This window comes from Myotis nattereri (genome assembly GCF_964212035.1).
Source record: "Myotis nattereri genome assembly, chromosome: 2".
Lineage (NCBI taxonomy): Eukaryota > Metazoa > Chordata > Mammalia > Chiroptera > Vespertilionidae > Myotis > Myotis nattereri.
This window is the reverse complement of record NC_138076.1, coordinates 139,804,485-139,824,169: the sequence shown is the minus strand read 5'-3', so window position 1 is coordinate 139,824,169 and position 19,685 is coordinate 139,804,485. Positions and strand designations below refer to the sequence as shown.

Sequence of the window (19,685 nt, the reverse complement as noted above, 5' to 3'; positions counted from 1 at the left end):
GCAAGTCATACAATTTCTTTGAGTTTCAGTGTTCTCTTTGAACAAAATGAGATTTTGCATTAGGTGTTTGTTATAACGTCCTACAATTTCAGAATGGTTAGATTTTGAGGAATAAGGAAAGGAAGGAAAAGGGGAAAGGGTGGGGACAAGGCTGGGCATGGTGGAGTGACTTGTGCAGCTCCTTTTCTCTTTTCTCAGTCATTGCGGTGAGAAGCTCCATATGGTTAGTGGTGTCTGAGCTTAATAATAACCGAAGCACTTAATTTATTAGGACACTACAGAGAGCCAAGATAAAGCCCACGCTACCATTGAGCCATGTCTTAGCAATTAATGCAGTTAGGGCTTGTGTTGGTGAAGTTTTACTTAGTCAAAGCTTCCTATGGGAGACTTGGTCCAACCTAAGTAGTTTTGACAGCAGATGGCATAGTGTCCAAGAGGGAGTGTCACTTACAAAATATTGGCTGATGAGTTAGTAAATCTTGATGGCTGCTGGAGGGGGCATTTTAGTGTTTGGCTATTGAACATTGTTGTGGTTTATAAGCCTGACTTCCGAAAAATGGCTGTTTCTCTTCCATTTCGATTTGCTGAGGGGAATTGAAGAAATTCACAAGTTTGGATGAAGGGTGCCTTTTATACCATTTTTTTCTCAATTTTCTTTTGGTTTGTTTATGCAACTTCATGATGGAATCTCAGCATTTCAGGCATTTCAGACCTCATAATGGAAATTGAAATATTGAACCAGAATTATAGACTATTTATTATTTTTAAAAATATATTTTATTGATTTCAGAGAGGAAGGGAGAGGACAAGAGAAATAAAAACATCAATGATGTTCCTGCACAATTCCTACTGGGGACTGAGCATGTGCCCAGACCAGTAATCAAACCATAACCTCCTGGTTCACAGGTTGATGCTGAACCACACTGGCAGGGCTAAACTATTTATTCTTTGGGACATTTGTCTCTACGCTGAAAGGAATCATGTGAGCTACCTACCTCTTTGTTTTTTTCATATACTTTAAACCACACACAGATTATTATTTTGGTTGTGTGATGCAAACTGGATTTGGATCTTAGCTACTTGGCTATGACACTTATCAGCTGAGTGAATGTTAATAGTTATCTAAGCTTCTGCTTTGCTTTCTTTCTAAAGGGGGATAAAGACATTTTTACTTTATTTTATTTAATTATTTTAATTTTTTCCATGAGGCTGATTATTAAATGAAACTATGTATGTCCACAATTTGACACATTGTAAAGTCTTAATAATAGGAAATTAATACCATGTATATTTTTAAAAATAATAGAACATTTTAAGTTCTAAAATTTCTTTGTAAATTAAAATTAACATCTTTTTTTCAACATTTAAAGACTATGAACAAATGAAAGGAATGGGAGAGACTAAGATGAATATTATCTTTGCTTTCTAGTTCTCCATCAGGCATGATAGAAGGCACACCACAACTTCATGCAAATGCTTGGCGAGTTTCCTCCACTTGTTTTGCACCTGTTCATGTTCCTATGGTGGACCCCTGTAACATTAATCAGCAAAACAGTAAGTCCTTCTTTCTACTTGTAAACTTAGGGGAATTAATAGTGATTTTAAATTCTGATTCTCTTCATTTGGATAATATCGAAGCCATTCCTTGTGTATTTTTGTTTAATACTCTGCCTTTACATACTCCTCTTTATGCAATGTATATGATTTTTAAAAAGAGCTCCATAAAATGACTCCTTTATTTACTTCTTTGCATTCATACATTTACTTATTTTAGGCATGTGAGCTAGCATTTTGGTGTGTTCAGATTAAATGATTAAGAAAAACTTCTGGAAAATCTTTAATGGTACTGTTAGTCTTGGAATGTTTGACTTTAGTTCCATAATCTGACAGTTCATGCAGGTTCTCTTGTTTACTACTATCACATTATGAGTTCCTACTCACAGAATATATTATGGTTTCATAAGGAGGAAGCCAGTGATTCAAAGAAGCTTTGTGCCATCAAGCGTGAGACAATTTGAGATGGTCATGCTCCAGGTTTGCAATTTGCAATGACAGTGCAACTCACACGCCAAGAATTTTTGGCTGTATTTTTTTAACTAAAGCCACAGCAAACCATGTGAAAGGCTATTTCACTGCTCACTAAAAAAGCACATTATTATTTTATTTTTATAAAATCACTTTGTAAAAAAAGTGTGCATGCTTAAATAAGTTTAAAATGTTTTAATTTATTTCTTTAATTTTGGCTAGTTTTTGTGTGTGTGTGTGTAATTTAAAAAAAATCACTATTAATATTGGTTGAGTACCTATGTAAAATCAGTACGATTTCTGGATTTTGTAGTGGTTGTTTGGTAGGATTCTGTTGATTGTCATATGGTCCTTGTTATTAACCTATAGTTTTGGTGTACTGTAAAAAACAACAATAAAATAATGCTGCTTTTAGTGCTGTCTTTTTACCTAAGCCAGTTTCTAAATTTGAAGAAGACTATTAACCTCTTTGGTAATTTTTCCTATCTATAATAATAGGGCTAGACCATAGTCTTTTGGTCTCTATAGATTGAATACTTTCATCTCACTCTCATTTACCAACACTTTCCCCCATTTTGTTCTTAACTTTCTATTAATAAATCTGCTCCTTCTCCTTCAACTAGTTTTATTCAGCTTGTTTCTAACTTTTTCAGTTCCCTCCTTGATATTGCAGCAAGTTTATATTTTTGATTATTTTGATAACATGTAAAAGTTGGAGTAGAATATAATTGATAAATTCAGTTTTCCTTTTCTTTAATTACCTCCTTTATTACATTCCATTTTGTTATATACTTTTATCACTTCTATCCCTATATCTCATGTTTTCTCTGATATATATTTTAGATATTATCCTCTTCACCTTTGCCATGAACTATTAAAAAAATTCAAGTTGGAGATAACATTGGCAAATATGTTCTCCCATGCAGTGGGCTTTCTTGTTGTTTTGTTGATGGTTTCTTTTGCTGTGCAGAAGCTTTTTATTTTGATGTAGTCCAATTTGTTTTTTTCTCCTTAGTTTCCATTGTCCTAAGAGCTGTATCAGTAAAGATATTGCTATGACATATGTCTGCTCTTTTGCTGCCTATGGATTCTTCTAAAACTTTTATGGTTTCCTGTCTTACGTTTAAGTCCTTTGTCCATTTTGAGATCTGAGCATAACCAATGGACACAGACAGTAGGGGGTTGAGGGCATGTTCTGAGGGGTGGCAGCGGCCAGGAAGATGTCAATGTGGTGGGGGGGGGGGGAGGAAGGAGGCTCATATAATACTTTAAACAATAAAGAATTTAAATTAAAAAAAAATCAAATTGGTCAAGTCAGAAAAATTCTCAAAGAAAGGAAAGTAAATAGATAAAAGTCAATAACTGATGTGGATTCTGAAAGATTTTTTTTTCACAAGGATATATTATTAAGTCACTCTTTTACTTAATGTCAGTAGGAATATTTTTAAATCTACAAATCCTTAGGGAACACAACTAAAGTCCCATTGACGTACTTCTTTGTTTTGGAGCTCCTGGGGCTGGGGAGTATGCATGCCAACAGCATGCTGTTAGAATCTAAGTCATTTGTTTTCACATAGATAGTCATAACAATGCGAAAATATAACACTAGGATAATTATTGTGTGTTTTATACTCAACAAAATAAGTTTAGTATATTTAAATAGTGCAAAAACATTGTGATCTCTGGACACCTCATCTGGTCTCTTAAAGACAATGACAATTCAAAGATTGATTAATTTTAGCTGTGAGGAATCAATGCAACCTGGGTTCACTACATCAAGGAATCACATAGCTGTTTTCAGAAAGGTGGGATCTAGATTGTTTGGTCAAACTTGGTTGCACCCAAAGAGAATTATATCTGATCAGTCAGTTGTTCTCAAGGGAAAAGTCAACAAATTTTAAGAACTAATTACTACAGACTCTCCCCCTCCCACCCCCTCACCCCCCCCCCCCCCCCCACCACCACCACCTGAAAGGCCTGGTAGTTATATCTCCTGGCCTTTAGCATATGTTCCAATCCCCAATTTCTATTCATTACTTATTTTTTTCTTGAATTTATAGATTCACTTATCAGACCCTGTGCATTGTGCCTTGTGCAGACATTATGTGGAATGACTTTATGTGCATCTGCCACATTACCGTTCACTTCAGAGACTCTATTGGGATGAGATGATTCCTAAACGTTCCTGGATAATTGTGTATTCCAGGGAGTTGCCATAACATCCACAACATGCACCAGTTTTATTGTGTATGAATGTCTGGAGATATGCCTCCCACTACTCACCGATTCTTTATAGTAGAATTGGGGTGATTTCCTAAGATGATTTTCAGGCCATGGGGTGATTGAGGCTATCAACCCTTTTGTTACTCAAGTTATTGAAGTAAAACAACTTTCCCCCCTAAAATATTATAGAATATAGTGCTGTCACCAATATTATCAAAAGTAAAAACAAACCAAAAATATCCCACAAAAAGAACACAACAGCGTAAGCTGAAAATATTGGCTCTTATTAAAAGTAATGTAGCCGAAACCGGTTTGGCTCAGTGGATAGAGCGTCGGCCTGCGGACTGAAGGGTCCCGGGTTCGATTCCGGTCAAGGGCATGTACCTGGGTTGCGGGCATATCCCCAGTGGGAGATGTGCAGGAGGCAGCTGATTGGTGTTTCTCTCTCATCGATGTTTCTAACTCTCTGTCTCTCTCCCTTCCTCTCTGTAAAAAATCAATAAAATATATTTAAAAAAAAAAAAAAAGTAATGTGCAACACAGTGTATTTCTAGGAAAGCAAGAATCTTGGCTAGTTCTGGAACTTGATACTTAAGGCTAAGGATCCCAACTGGAAAATGAGGTGCTAATGGGGTTCTTTGTCTGTTAGTTGGCTACGCAGCGCACTGTGACGTCATCCACCAAGAGCTCTTTGCCCCTTGCCACTTCTACATCAGCCCTGGGCTGTACTACCAGCTGTGCCGCCACGATGCATGCAAGTGTGGAAGCACCTGCCTATGCAATGCTCTCGCCCACTATGCCTACCTCTGTGGCCAGCGTGGAGTCACCATTGATTTCAGAACTCACGTTTCGTTCTGTGGTGAGTATGATGGCAACAGCACAGATAAAGACAATCAGGTAACACCTTAGAGATTTTTACATTGATAATTACTGCTTTCATTTTTTAAGTGGAGAGTTAACATTGCTTAAGTTATTTGAAATATTACAATGTACAAACATAAAAACAAAAGAAGTACTTTTTTTCTTAAAATTGAAGATATGTTGGATAAGATCAATAACTTTTGACTATTTTTTTTATAAGCAGAGTATAACTATGGTTTAAAAATACGTAACAGAAATAACTGGAAACACTTGAAAAAAAGGTCTTATAAAAATGTCATATCTAAATGTGGAAAAGCATTGTGTGTTATAGCGACACAGCTGATTTGTAGTTAAATAGGCAGGCTCTGCAACAGCTATGTATTATCTCAAGTTCCTGGGCCTCCAGTCCTCATGGTTATGGTGTCTGCTGTTCTCATTCATGGTAGATTGCTTCCTCTTCTGTTTGTTTTATAATTTTTTATGAGCTAATCTTTGTTAGGGTTCTGCCTCTCCTTATTAGAATCCTCTGTGACCTGGATTTCAAGAGCATCACTTACTCTACTTCTCCACCCCGCTGTGGTTTCACACAGCGTTTTTCTATCACTCCAAAGGGCTTTCTGGCCAATTTTTTTTTAAAAGATAAAAACAAAGCAAAAAAACCCTGATTTTGATTTTGAGAGAGAGAGGAAGGAAGAGGGAGAGAGAGACAAGCATCTATGTGAGAGTGCAACATTGACTGGCTGTCTCCTGCATGCCCCCTACTGGGGATTGAACCCGCAACCCGGGCACGTGCCCTTGGCTGGGAATCGAAGCCCATCCATGTAAGTAAGCCCAACCAACTGAGCCACACCGGCCAGGGCTTATTAGCCAGTTTTGGTTATGTTCCTAGCTTGGGCTTTCTAAGAACAACAATGTAAATATGAAAGTAATGTAAGTTTATATAACAAACCTGTGCAGGGTGTATATCTGGGATTCTTATTTTTCAAAGGAGACTTTATTTCATCACAGACCCTCAGAATTACAGCTGCTTTCCTAGCATCTTCCTTTATTAAGAGCCAATTTCAAGTTCAGAAGTTGGCAGACCACACCCTTGGTCCTCCTGTGTTTTTGTAAAGAGCCACAAGGCCACAGTGGAGCAGCTGTCACGGAGACTGTGAGTCCTGCAAAGCGGAAACTATGTACTGTCTGGCCCTTTACGGAAGGTGTGCTGGCTGCCGCTGCAGTGCATCCTTGCAAGGGAGGACGGAGTCATTCTGAGGGCCCAAGTGAAAGGTCTCCCAATTCCTTGCCTCATAAAGGACTAGTTCTATTTTCTATTCCCACATGAGTTCAGTCCAATAGATTGATCCTCCTCTCTTCCATTCAAGTTTTTGGATATTGTTTCCCTCTTCATTTCTGGCCTAGGGGGATGTTATTCACTCCCCACCCCCATTTTTTTCTTACAAGATCACTTACATATTTTACATAATTTCAATTATGTTTTATCTAGGATGTTCTGGGTGTTTGTTTTTTAGGTTATTTTAGTTTGCCTATTCTAATCAATTCAGTTTGGTGTAGAGAGAAATTGGAAGGGTTTAGAAAAAAAGTCTAAACATGGTTAAGAAAGCAAAAGTTAAGAGCTATGAACACCGATCAATAAAGTCAAGTTTTGTCTTATTTGTAGAAGACTGAAAGTTTGCTTAATATATGAAGAAGATGATGACAACATAGCAGTCAATAGATTTGAAGTGTAAGGACAGGAAGTTTATTTAGACACATAAGATACCTCAAATAATTTTAAAAACTATGGTACAAGCTATTATAGAATGTTATGGAATGTCTCACTTACAAATATTTCAGCCCTGGCCTGGTGGCTCAGTTGATGGAGTGTTGTCCTGTACACCAAGAGGTTGCGGGTTCGCTTCTCAGTGAGGGCACTTACCGAGGTTGGAACTGATTGATGTTTCTCACATTGATGTTTCTCTCTCTCTCCATCTCTCCCTCCCTCCACTCCTCCATTCCCCTCTCTCTTAAGTTAATAACATATCCTCGGGTGAAGATAGAAATTTCGTTTTTCTCTTCTATTTCCACTGAGGCAAAGATTGTAAATAATAATTAATTTCTGTTATAAGATTCTGCAGTGTTCTGGGTTTGTTGATGTCTGGTATTTCTTTTTCATGATTTACATCTATCATAGACCTGTAGTTCAGCACAGAACGCTTCTGTGCTCTGTGGCGATCCCTCTCTCAGCGGACGCTGCTCTGTCCTCAGGGGTGGTGTGCCAGGAAGGCATGCTGTACCATCACTGCTCCTCCTTCTGCCGCCGCTCCTGCGTCTCTCTCGCCTCCCTGGAGCAGTGCAGTGACGACTGTGCTGAAGGCTGCAACTGTCCTGAGGGCAAGTACTATGAAGACACACTTCACTTTTGTGTGCCCATGTAAGTCACAGAGATGGCTCATGGCATCCAGTTTTTCATCTCTTTTTTCTTTTACCCCCGAAATGGGCCTTCATGCTTGTTTCTTTTCTTTCTTAATCTAACCGACTTAACACCATTTAATGGAAAAAATAGTTTTCTCCACTATTGAACAGTCAGTTTTTCCATGAAACAAGTGTGCGTACGTGCAAAGATCTGCTTGTGAGTCATTTCTTTAATATTTCCTAATGTCTTTACCTTATTTACTTATGTTTAAACCTGCACTTGTTTACAGGTAGCTGTAGAAAGAGCCAAGGAATCTGATGGCTAACCCTGGAGTATATTTCTACTTGTTTTTATCATATCAAAGTTAATGACAAGGCTTATGTGTCACTGTCAGGTGGCTAATTTCAGTAGCAGCACTGCAATGTCTGTCAGCACTCAGAAGTTTCTCCAATCTCTTCTCCGGAGATAAGGACTTTTGTCTCATACTAGGGCTAAATGGCATGCCTAAGTCTTGTACTCATAACTGCAGAAAAGAGGGGACTAGATGCATGGGTTGTGTTTCTTTGAGGTGCATTTAGGGACTTGTTTTGTGACTAACAACACAGTTTGTTTTATGACTAAAAAAATACAGATTTTTTATTTTATTTTAGAAAACAAAATCTGAAGCTACACAAGACTTCACATTTAAATGGTTTCTGCCATTTGTATGGCTGAATTGCGTGTAGTGTCATAGAATGAAGCCATCTTTAGAGTGTGCCTTGAAATGACCAATACAGTGCATGGAGTCTACTTGAATTTTACTGTTTTCTAAAATCTATATGCATATAACCTTTTTTTTATTAATTTATCCTTTTTTTCTCTTATAGATTTCACTGTCGGTGTCATTATAGGGGGAGCGTTTATCAACCTGGAGAGCTTATCCCAACACCCTCCGGCTTATGGTAGATTTCAATGATGGTGATTGTACTTGATAAATAACACATGCTGATGTAATTTCTTAACCCAAATCATAAATTGAAATATGACTTCTGTAACTTAAAAATGCAGATAACCCTAGCATAACCCTTAAAACCAAGTAGCTACCTATTCCATTGCCACATGGGATGCCTGAGTCTCATGGTCATAACTGCAGAAAAGGGTGGCATTGAAGTGTCACGCAGCAGAACGGAAGCCTTCAGATCAGTTTGGTTTTTTATATGGAAGTTAGGAGTGAGGTGGGTGTTCAACCAATGCAAGGTCTTGCAGGGGGAGGGGTTCATTTTGTGTTTTATCCAGTGGCTTAAAAAAGGCAATTTTAACATGGATTGAACCAGGCCACATGCTGGAGTCAGTGCACCGCCTCCTCAGGAACATTGATCTTAGGGTGAGATAATACTCATTGCTAGGATAACCCTCACTCGGGCGGGAACCTGGCTGTTACAAATGCAGACACATCCATGCAGCAGTTTAAACTGATCTACATCCAACTCTTGACCTTCCTTTTTTAATTCCATCTTAGGTGCCAACAGATGATAACAGACCGTAGGCAATAGTAAAAAGAATGATATCTCATCATTACTGGGTACCTTCTTAAGTCCTGGCAGCATTCTAAACGTTCTGTATCTATTATTAAAACACTCATCACTGTGACCCTAAAAGATAAGTACTGCTGCTGTGTCCCCAGCTTATAGGTGATAAAAGGAGGCACAGGCAGGTAAGCAACTTGGGAACGAAGCCAAGATTCAAGCCCAGGCAATGTGGCTCTGTGGTGATTTTTTTCTGTTGCCTGCTTTGCTCAGCAGCTTATTTCACATTCATGGCAGTATCCTGTTTATGCTCAATTAACCTTTAGTGTTATCTCCATCTTTCTTCCTTCCACCCCTCAATCAAGATACAAAGGCAACCAGTTCTTAAATCTCTCTCTAGTAGGTTGTACTAGTAGCCACAGTTTCCCAGGCCAGAAATCTGGGAGTCATGTTTTGACTCCTACCTCCTGCTCAATATCCCTAGCCAATAAACCCCTAATGACTGTGGAGTTTACTTTCTGCAAATAGGAGAAATCCCCCTCTTTTCCATTGTCACTGCCTTAACAACATCTCCTCCTGGTCTTCTTGCCTCTAGTCTCGTCCCCTTCATTTTGCCAAGGTGGAATATCTCTTAAATTTAATGTAATTGAATTTACTTTAGTAAATTGGCAAAAAATGAAGGAATCATTTGTTCTCAATGAGAAAAGAACATCCCATTGTAGTGCAGTGACCTCATTTGCCATTCCTCTCAAAAACGTCCCAGAGTGAGTGTGATATGGAAAAGCTGGCTCTGTGACCTGAGATCTGTCTGTCTCAGTTCCTCTCTGCCATTCACAATGTGCGTGAATCACACCTCTGAGTGTCTTCCTGGTGTTAGATGACATATACGCATATTTTTCATGTGCATGGCCCCTCTATATTAGTCAGCTTCTTCTTGTGGGCTCAAACATAGAACACATGTTCTGTCCAAAGCTGGAGGAAACACTGTTGATGTCGGAGTTACTGAGAACTGATGTGTTGTTCCCTATCATGATAGCTTTTTAAAGGAGCTCCAGAATTAATTTGGCCTGTATTGGGTTTTCGTCTTATGCCCTGACTTTAGAACAGCCGTGGGCAAACTATGGCCCGCGGGCCGGATCCGCCCGTTTGAAATGAATAAAACTAAAAAAAAAAAAAAACCGTACCCTTTTATGTAATGATGTTTACTTTGAATTTATATTAGTTCACACAAACACTCCATCCATGCTTTTGTTCCGGCCCTCCGGTCCAGTTTAAGAACCCATTGTGGCCCTCGAGTCAAAAAGTTTGCCCACCCCTGCTTTAGAACTTAAGTTGCAAGGAAGCTGTAACTTCATTCTGTGGTCAGTGCTACTGCCAGAATGATTTTCCTAGAATCCAGACCAACAATATCACTTTTCTGCTTTAGGTCAATGGTCTACCTCAGGGACAAAGTCTGAGTGTCTGAATAATAGCTGGCCTTGGCCTCTTTGTCATCTCCATCTATCTCCTGCCACTTCCTGCGTGGCACCTCATTACACAGAACACTGTTCTACCCCTGTGCGGCTTCCTACCACGTTCCAACGGAGTATTATGGCCTTCCTACTTGATTAAAGATTATGAATTTTGGTCTTTGTATCTTCCATGCCTATCCCAGTGACTTATATCTGTGTTTGATAAACATGTTAATTGAAATAATTCTCTTCAAATTGGCCAATAACGTATTTGTAGAAAAATTTCAATGGGAAAGAATAACATTTGTATATATAGATATTCAATCAATTCTCACCCATTATATTGTTTGTGAAATACAGAAAACAAACAAACAGATTTGGATTTGTAACATATGTTTACTTTTACTAGCCAATGTTCAAATGGGACTGTGAAATGTGATGAGCCAGCACCGCCCTCTACTGGTAAGATCTAGATAATGTATTTTCCCTGAGGAGAATGGGGCTCTAGTACTGCCCCAACTTTTCTGGCAGAAGTCTTTGACCCATCACACCCCTCCTTGGCATGAATATAGCCTTGGGGATGTTTCTCAACATGGTGCTCCAGCTTCCTAACTTTTCACACTAGAAATTATAATATGTGTAGGACAGTCTGGGTTGAACATATAAGGTTTAGGGGCAGAGGTCATCAACCCAGGGATTCTGTCTACCCCAGAACTAACCCAGGGGCCCCAAAGGATTTAGGGATATGTGTCTTGGCACCTGTTGGAACCTACTTGTGCAACAGAAGCTGTGAAATGACTGTAGACCAGCATTTCTCAGATACTAATGTACACACAGTTACCCCGGGATCTTGTTAAAGTGCCGATTCTGATTCAGCAGGTCAGGGGTGATGCCTGAGATTCGACCTTTCTGGGAAAGGTCGAGGTCATGCCACAGGCTCCTGGGCTACATTATAATTAGCAAGGCTATAGGACTAGTAGCTATCACTTTAAAAATGGCATGCGAAATGATATTTACTGCTATGTCTCGTTAGAATGCCACTTTACAATTGTATATCATTCCTGAAGATCCTATAGGTTTGGGCCATGGTCGGCAAACCGCGGCTCGCGAGCCACATGTGGCTCTTTGGTCCCTTGAGTGTGGCTCTTCCACAAAATACCACGTGCGGGCGTGCACGTACAGTGCGATTGAAACTTCGTGGCCCATGCGCAGAAGTCGGTATTTTATGGAAGAGCTGGTATTTTGTGGAAGAGCCACACTCAAGGGGCCAAAGAGCCGCATGTGGCTCGCGAGCCGCGGTTTGCCAAGCCACGGTTTGCTGACCACTGGGTTGGGGATGCTATATTATTTATTTTTACCATACAAAAGGCATCAAATTTTTAATCACTTGGAGAAATTCTAGGCAAATAATAAACAACACTACTTTCACTGATTTTAGTGGACAGGAAGAGTGTAGGCTGTGAGCTATTGCTTTGTTATTTATTTCCATGGTCATGTATATATTACTATAAATTAGCTTTGAATTGTATGCCCTGGATTTACTTTACAGTGGGGCCTTGACTTACGAGTTTAATTTGTTCCGAGACCGAGCTCGTTAAGGAGCTCTTTAACTCAAATTACTCTGTCAACTCAATGCAAAAAATCGTCTGAGAGACAGCTGGTATCTCAAAAAGCTCATTAGTCGGGACACTCGTAAGTCAAGGCCCCACTGTATAAGGATCCAGGCTACATAGGGCTTCTTCTAGGCTTTATTCATGGACCACACACATGTTCTGTAGCTTCTGGGCCACGCCTGCCTTGCCCCCTTTGCTTCAAGGGGACTCAGAGTTAAAGAAGGGGACATCCAGGCCAGATTTCTTACAGAGGAATCCACAAGATGTGATCCTTTTGGCCCCCAATAAGGGACCTTATTTAATCCCTCTGACCAAATGCTTTTTGGAGGATTTAGTAGTTCCTGGCCTACCCATAATTATGTCCACTTCTGTACTTCCACTATATAGTGCGGACATATCAGTAAGGACTCGGAGATGAAGCAAGACCTAGAAGCATCATGTGTTTGTTGCTAACACAAAGATTTGTGAAGTTTAACTATAATAATTGCTATTCCTCAAAAGTTGAGGACATATGTTTGGGTTAATTCAAATACCCTGCTTCTTGACCTCATAATATTATATACTAGTTGTTTAGTTATCGCATTATGGAAGGAAGCTATGGTTTTCAAACTCAAAATAATGTTTTGGAAATTTAGATGTTTATAAAGGGAACCTGGCTAGAGAATGTTTGTAAACTCACCAGCCAAACTTCACAGAGTAAGAGAATGATGCAGTAGTAACTGGTAAAATATTCTATGGTCACTTGTGTTTTGATACAATGTACTTCAATATGATTATCTGCCTATGGGAGGAATACAAACTTAAGGGCGTTTTATCTGTGCCTTGTCCCTGAAGTTCATGCCTGCCCCGAGGGAAAAGTGTATTTCAACTGCAGGTTTCCTGATCCCGAATTGCCAGCCGGTGGTGTAAATTGTGAGATTACATGTGCAAACCTGGCCATGAACTTCACTTGCGCCCCATCCTCACCCTGCATAAGTGGCTGTGTTTGTGCTCCAGGGTAAGCCTCTTTTTCTTGACAATTCAGAACATTCAAGATTTAACTTTAAAAAACCGCAAGAGCACTTAAAACCGTAATTTACAAAAATAGCTGAAATTGTTGTTCTGGTTGACTGGTGGTTAACTAGTTGGTCTATTGTAATCGTTATTTTACATTCGTGTAACATAGCACATATGTTATCTGTGAGATAATACATATTACACACTAATAAAACATATCTTATATAATAAAAGCGTAATATGCAAATCTACTGAATGGCCGAACAGTGGAATGACCATCCAGGGCCATGCTGTGACACTCACTGGCACCAGGCCAGCCAAGGTGGGCGCCATGTGATTGGTCCGGGGCCCAGCCATTACCCCATGATCGGCCTGCAGAGGGAGGCCCACACCACCAGCCAGTGGGGCGATCAATCGGGGGTGGGGGGTCTCCACGATTGCCCCAAAGAGGGAGGCCCAGGCCACCGACCAGCAGGCCGCAGCGGGTGGGCGGGGCCTCCCTCTGTGAGGGAAGCCTGGGTCCTGGGTGCGGGAAGGAAGCCAGTGGCAGCAGCCGGGGGAAGGAAGGCCTACTCTTGCACGAATTTCATGGGGTCTCTAGTGATTAAATAATGTCACACATGTTAGGTGTACAATATTGTTAAAGTAATAGAGTATATGTACAATATTATTCAAGTGCTGAAGTATTAATATAGCATTAATTAATTTACATAGTATTAAAATAATACAAGGTTATTAAAGTAGTACAGTGAATTGATGAGAGAACTAATTTTAGGGTGGACTTAACATTTATCCCCTGATTCAACTGCAATTTTGGGAAAGTGATAGTGAACCAGTCTTCATTGACTACATTTTAGTGCATATCTTTTGTATATTCTTTGGTGCTGTTACTGTTGATATTAAGTTATAATGGTGATGCCAGCTGCTTTATCTAATGGATGTTACAGAAAAATGGTGTGTTGAGTCTGTCTAGGACAGTAGGTAACAGTGGGAACTCTGGCTCAGATGCACCGGAGTACAAATCCCAGCTCTGCTGATGTGGGCTCAGTGGTTTCCTGCAAGTTTTCTGAAAGTCTCAATTAGGCATTGTCACATGTGCCTTTGTGTGCCTGTGTGTGTGTGCGTGCGTGCGTGTGTGTGTGTACACCCAATAAATACAGTTCACTATTTTATGGCAGCATAATCTACTCTTACCTTTGTAAATTTCCGCCAGTAGCACGAATGCGTAGCACTTGTGAATCGGGGGCTCTTCGCTTTCTGGCAGGCGCATTTGCAATATGGCCTCACTGGCCTTTCTCTTCTCCTAGTGAATAGAGGCAGTGCTCAGACGCAGGGCCACCCAAGGCAAATAGGTCACTCATTCTTCCTCGATGAGCGTGTTCACACAAAGGACCCTTGGCTCAGTCCTTACAAACCGCGAGCAAAGAAGAGAGAGGTTTTGTGCTCTGCGTCCCAGGAGAGTCGCATTTGTCTAAATGGTCCCTGTCTAGACTAGGTTGAAGAGCCCCGTAACTTGGGACTGTACCAAGCTCTTTAGAAGAAGGACACACGGGGAACTGAAATAAAGGCAGGCAGGAACCAGGCCATGGAGCAGCTGAACAAGGAAGACGTTTTAGTAAAAAGAGCAAGGAAAATAAAACCTCTATTATGATAAAATAATTGAGGCCTCCATCACTGCTTACTTATTTAATTTGATTATGACTATTACAGATGCATGGCTGATTAGATAAAGGTACATCCTAATTTTGTTTCATATGCTTGTGGTTGATGCTATTATTTAAAAAGTATCTATTTGCTGTCACTTTTGACTCTCAGTTCAACAATGATTCATATACTTACTGGTCAAATCTCATTACAAAATCTTAAAGAAATTATTGAATAAATGTAGTTGGTATTGACTAAGAGGCCTCTGACTGATTTGGAAATAACTTTGCTATTCAGGACTTTCTATTACACAATTGTTTATGGTAATATGATTTGGTAATAATCATCTTCAATGTGACCCTGGTTGCCTTATTTTAGGACAATAAGTCTATAACTTGTTTTCATGAGGCTCCTGAGAGTGCCAGCGATTCATTGACTATAAAAGGACTTAGTTTAGAAATCATTGTGGATTAAAGAAATGCAAAGTAATATAGTGAAAAGAATCATATAGAATTGGGTTCAAATGCTGGTCCTCCTTGTTATTAACTGAAGTATGTCAGAACAAGTTACTTAACCACTTAGAGCCTCAACTTCCTCTTTTAAAAACGGGCATAATAATATCTACTTCATGGATGCACCACAGCAGTTTTGATTAGTTATAAAAAACTCATCAGTCATCAGCATAATCACTTGAAGTCACTCACAAAAGAAGCTCTTGATTCCTTCCTCTGTTTCATAACAAAAAATGTTATATATCTTATAATTCACTATGTCAGCAAAATTGTTATACCTACAGACTCTTTCTCTTAAGCAGTAAATATTGAAGAAAGGGACCCTCACTACCTCTTTAAAAATTTTTTCAGAATAACTCATTTTACCTAAGAATTTTGGCTTTTGTCTCCCTTTTATTATATTAAATGATAACAAAAGGTCAAAATTACTGCATCCAATCATTTGCCTGGATTTACTTCCTACTGTGATATGCAGGGCACTGTATGGAAAGAAGAGGAGGGAGATAAGGACTGGGTTCAGCCCTTCAATAGGCCAGGTAGAACATGCCTATGACAGATGTAATGCATAGAAATGGTTTTGAATATGACGAGATTACTGATTTCTTTGAAAACTGAAATTAGTAGCTTATACTACATAGCATTTACTCTTCTTTTGGAAGACTGGCGGAGCACCGAGGAAAGTGTTATGTTCCTGAAAGCTGTCCGTGCATCTGGAAAGACTGGGAGTACCTCTCAGGAGAAGTGATTGCTACACCATGTTATACCTGGTAATCAGGTTCATTTATTTGACAAAAAACATCCTAAGCAATTGTATTAGTTTCGACCATCTTATATTTACTTAAGGTGACTGACTTCAAAAAAAACAAATCAAGCCTGAGTAAATAAGATTTTAAAGTCATTCATGCATGGATAGAGAGCTACTATCTCTAGGGAATCATACAATTATTTTTATGCATATTTGTTTCACACATTAGAAAAGTGTAAAATATGACAATTTGAAAATATAATAAGAAAAAATATCTCAAGTTTATAAGAAAGTGATAAGAATTTCAAAAAGAAGTTCACATTTAATGGAAGGTTTTATTTTTGGAAACAAGCCTAAAGAAAACTATAAAATAAAATTGAAATATAATTTTCTTAAAATGCAGATAAAGATTCTAAGCCCATGAACAAAATCACACCTAATGTATGCCCTAACCAGTTTGGCTCAGTGGATAGAGCATCAGCCTGAGGACTCAAGGGTCTCAGGTTCGATTCAGGTCAAGGGCATGTACCTTGGTTGCGGGCACATCCCCAGTAGGAGGTGTGCAAGAGGCAGCTGATCGATGTTTCTCTCTCATTGATGTTTCTAACTCTCTATCCCTCTCCCTTCCTCTCTGTAAAAAAATCAATAAAATATATTTTTATAAAAAAAATCACACCTAATGTATTTAAATAGACTCAAGTATCAAAGATGGCATTGTGGCCTTTTGACTACTAGCATGCCTATGTTCAATTTTTCATTCCACCATCTGTTGTCAGTGTAACCCAGGCACAATTTCTGGGATTGCTTGTGGTGTCTGATATTTTATTTAAACAAAGTGGTAAATATATGCCTAATTAGTCAGAGTAATGTTATCAGAAAAAAATTGGCAATATTTATCAGGGCTATTGGCTCAGTGATTCCTCTTGAATGCAAACCTTCCAATGTTGTTGCCACTTGAAAAACTTAATTAGAGCCATGCTTCTTACAATGGGTACTTCTGTTATTTTCTAATAGTGTTTGTCGACGAGGAATGTTCAATTGCACATACTATCCATGTCCAGCAGTGTGCACAATATATGGGGATCGGCATTATCATTCTTTTGATGGACTGGAATATGACTATATTGGTGATTGCCAGGTATTTTTGATAAAGGTATGTCACAATTATTTATACTTTTATTTGCAATTATGTAAAGACAATGTAAAAAAAAAAACAACTATGCTGGGCCATGGTATATCAAATCCATACATCATTAATATAATTTATAAAATTAAGCAATTTCAATCTAATTTCCTTGGCTCCTTCTAAAGTTTTATTATTTATAAGTGATGAGCCAATTCTGAAACTTTCTGTGCCTCTGTTTTCTTATTTGTAAGATGAGGATAATAATTGCACCTATTTCCAGGGGTAGTCCTTAGGATTAACTGAACTATGCAGCACTTTCAGATAGTGCTTGATATATAGTTGCTACACAATAAATATCAACTAATTTATTTTTACTGACTTAATTGGGTGAATACAAATATAAGACATTAAATCATGTATTGGACTATGATTTGTTTATGGTTGCAGCAATCAAAAGGCATTATTCTCAATTCTAGACATGCTATTTTGATAAGTTTTGGTAATCCCTAGGCTTTGTAGATCTGAAATAATCCTTCAAATTTCTCATATCTTTAATGCATTTGGATTTTCTGTATACCTAAATTTTATTTAGATATCACTGATCAAAGAATTAAACTTCTAAATCCAAAAACTAAGCTTGAGAAAAAAATTGCACAAAAATAAACAAAATAACAGATTTCCTCCAGCAGAGTTACCTGTGATTATTTTGAATGCATGTTTTTTCCCCCCTGACTTTCCTGTTATTAGAGGTTTGTGTGTGATACTGTTCTTTAAGCATATGTTGAGAATGTAGACACATTCCCATTTTGTATTAATTCGATTAAATAAGGAAACAAACTAAAATCTATAGCCTTCCAAACTTGAACAAAGCTCCTGCTTACGTTTTAAGCTACTGAATTTCCCTTTTGGTAAAATTCTTGGTCTTCTTTGTGGACAATTTTATGTTTCTTAAAGAGTTAATCCGTGGGAATGGATTTGGCAGTCAGATAATTATAGATGATGATTGCCTAAAGGAATTTTGTGTTGTTTTGATTGTTTTTGGAGCAGAAGGAAGACACCATGATGCATATATATCAATAAGTGTTTGTCCTCTTAGTGAACAATTCTACATTTGAATTTTTTCATCTCCTGCAATTTAGGTTGTAAGAGGAGAAGCTTGGGGATGTAGATAACAATTTAGAAATTTGAATACATAAACTGATACCACTTTCTCAAAGTCAGTCAGACTCATTTTGTAGCAAACCCTCATTTCCCTGGATATTTAGGTACCTCTGACATTCCTTTGAGTGTCTTCCTCCTTTGGCCTTCTGGATATTATGCAGTTTGAGCCCTTTAATGTCTCTTCTGGTTTCTTCTTGGTGTCTTTGTTGCCTTTTCTTCTTGCATAAGCCCTGACCCTAGGTGACTGACTTGGATCCTTCAGGGCAAGAACCAAGTCTTAGTCGTCGATTCACCAGCACAGACCGCCATGTTGGGAACATAGTTGTTCAATGAATGTTGACTGAATTGGATGTCTTTTTTTTTTTTTTTTTTTTTGGAAATCTGTCCCTTTCTCCTAATGCTTGGTGTGTTCACCCACAATCTTAACCACCCCTATAGGTTGAAGTGTTCCAAATCAACATGTACAACTCTAACCCTCAACTTCCAGGCTGGCTTTCTGAATCAATTTCAACCCCACAATAACATTTTTTTTTCATTCTGGGGATTGACTCCCCCACCCCCCATCCCCCCCCCCTCCCTCACACACACCCACATAACCTAGGTATGTGCCATAACCAGGAATCAAATCCCTGACCTTCCGGTGCACGGATGACACTCCAACCAACTGAAACACATTGGCTAGGGCTATATTACACTTCTTTTGGGTTCTTCATAGGAGCGAACACAATTGTGGTGGCATTGTAAAAGCTAAATAATTATCTGTTCAATTTTGTAAGACTCTACTAGAGGGAGAAAACACAGCTTACACTTAATTAGTAATCTAATATTTGCTATAAATGGATATACATGCCTTCAACATGAAGTATGTAGAGCAGTGCTTTTAAACTTTAGTATTCATGCACATCATCTGAAGATTTTGTAAAATACAGATCCTGAGTCCATGGGTTTGGAGCAGGATCTTGGATCTTGCAATTTTTAGCAAGCTACCACAATGTCCCATGTCCAAGGTCTACTCTTTGAGTAGCAAGGATGTAGAACACTTTCTTCGTGAAGAAACAGATTTTAATTACTTTTGAAATTTTCTTCTTATTCTGAATAGTAAAATTTAAGTCACATCTAGGAAAAAGGAAGTATTATTAACAATATCATGTGAAACAACATGTTTCCATTGGACATTTCATTAATGGTAGTTACAGGTGCTTTTTAAAAAATATCATTTTAAGTAGTAAAACAAAAATTTTGCTAAACTTTATTTTCATTTGTATACAGAAATATTTGTTTTAAAATATTTACTAAAACTATTTAAAACTGTATTCACATATCACCGTGTCTGCGAACATTTTTCATTTGTGACAATGATCCATGCTTATTCATTATCATTTCATTTAGTTAACAAATTAACAAATTTTATGGTCTATTTAATGC

At 38.5% G+C, this 19,685-nt stretch overlaps 1 protein-coding gene across 1 annotated transcript in view; it reads left to right on the top strand.

Annotated features, from left to right (window-relative positions):
• OTOGL (otogelin like) overlaps nucleotides 1-19,685 on the top strand; it is a gene marked incomplete at both ends in the record, with an annotated part of 144,967 nt that overhangs the window by 44,574 nt on the left and 80,708 nt on the right. The window contains 8 exons of the mRNA XM_081084691.1: nucleotides 1,430-1,554; nucleotides 4,898-5,107; nucleotides 7,360-7,525; nucleotides 8,374-8,448; nucleotides 10,873-10,925; nucleotides 12,911-13,073; nucleotides 15,888-15,995; nucleotides 16,988-17,126. Coding sequence (XP_080940817.1) covers nucleotides 1,430-1,554; nucleotides 4,898-5,107; nucleotides 7,360-7,525; nucleotides 8,374-8,448; nucleotides 10,873-10,925; nucleotides 12,911-13,073; nucleotides 15,888-15,995; nucleotides 16,988-17,126 — 1,039 coding nt within the window. The remainder of the gene's footprint in view (nucleotides 1-1,429; nucleotides 1,555-4,897; nucleotides 5,108-7,359; nucleotides 7,526-8,373; nucleotides 8,449-10,872; nucleotides 10,926-12,910; nucleotides 13,074-15,887; nucleotides 15,996-16,987; nucleotides 17,127-19,685) is intronic.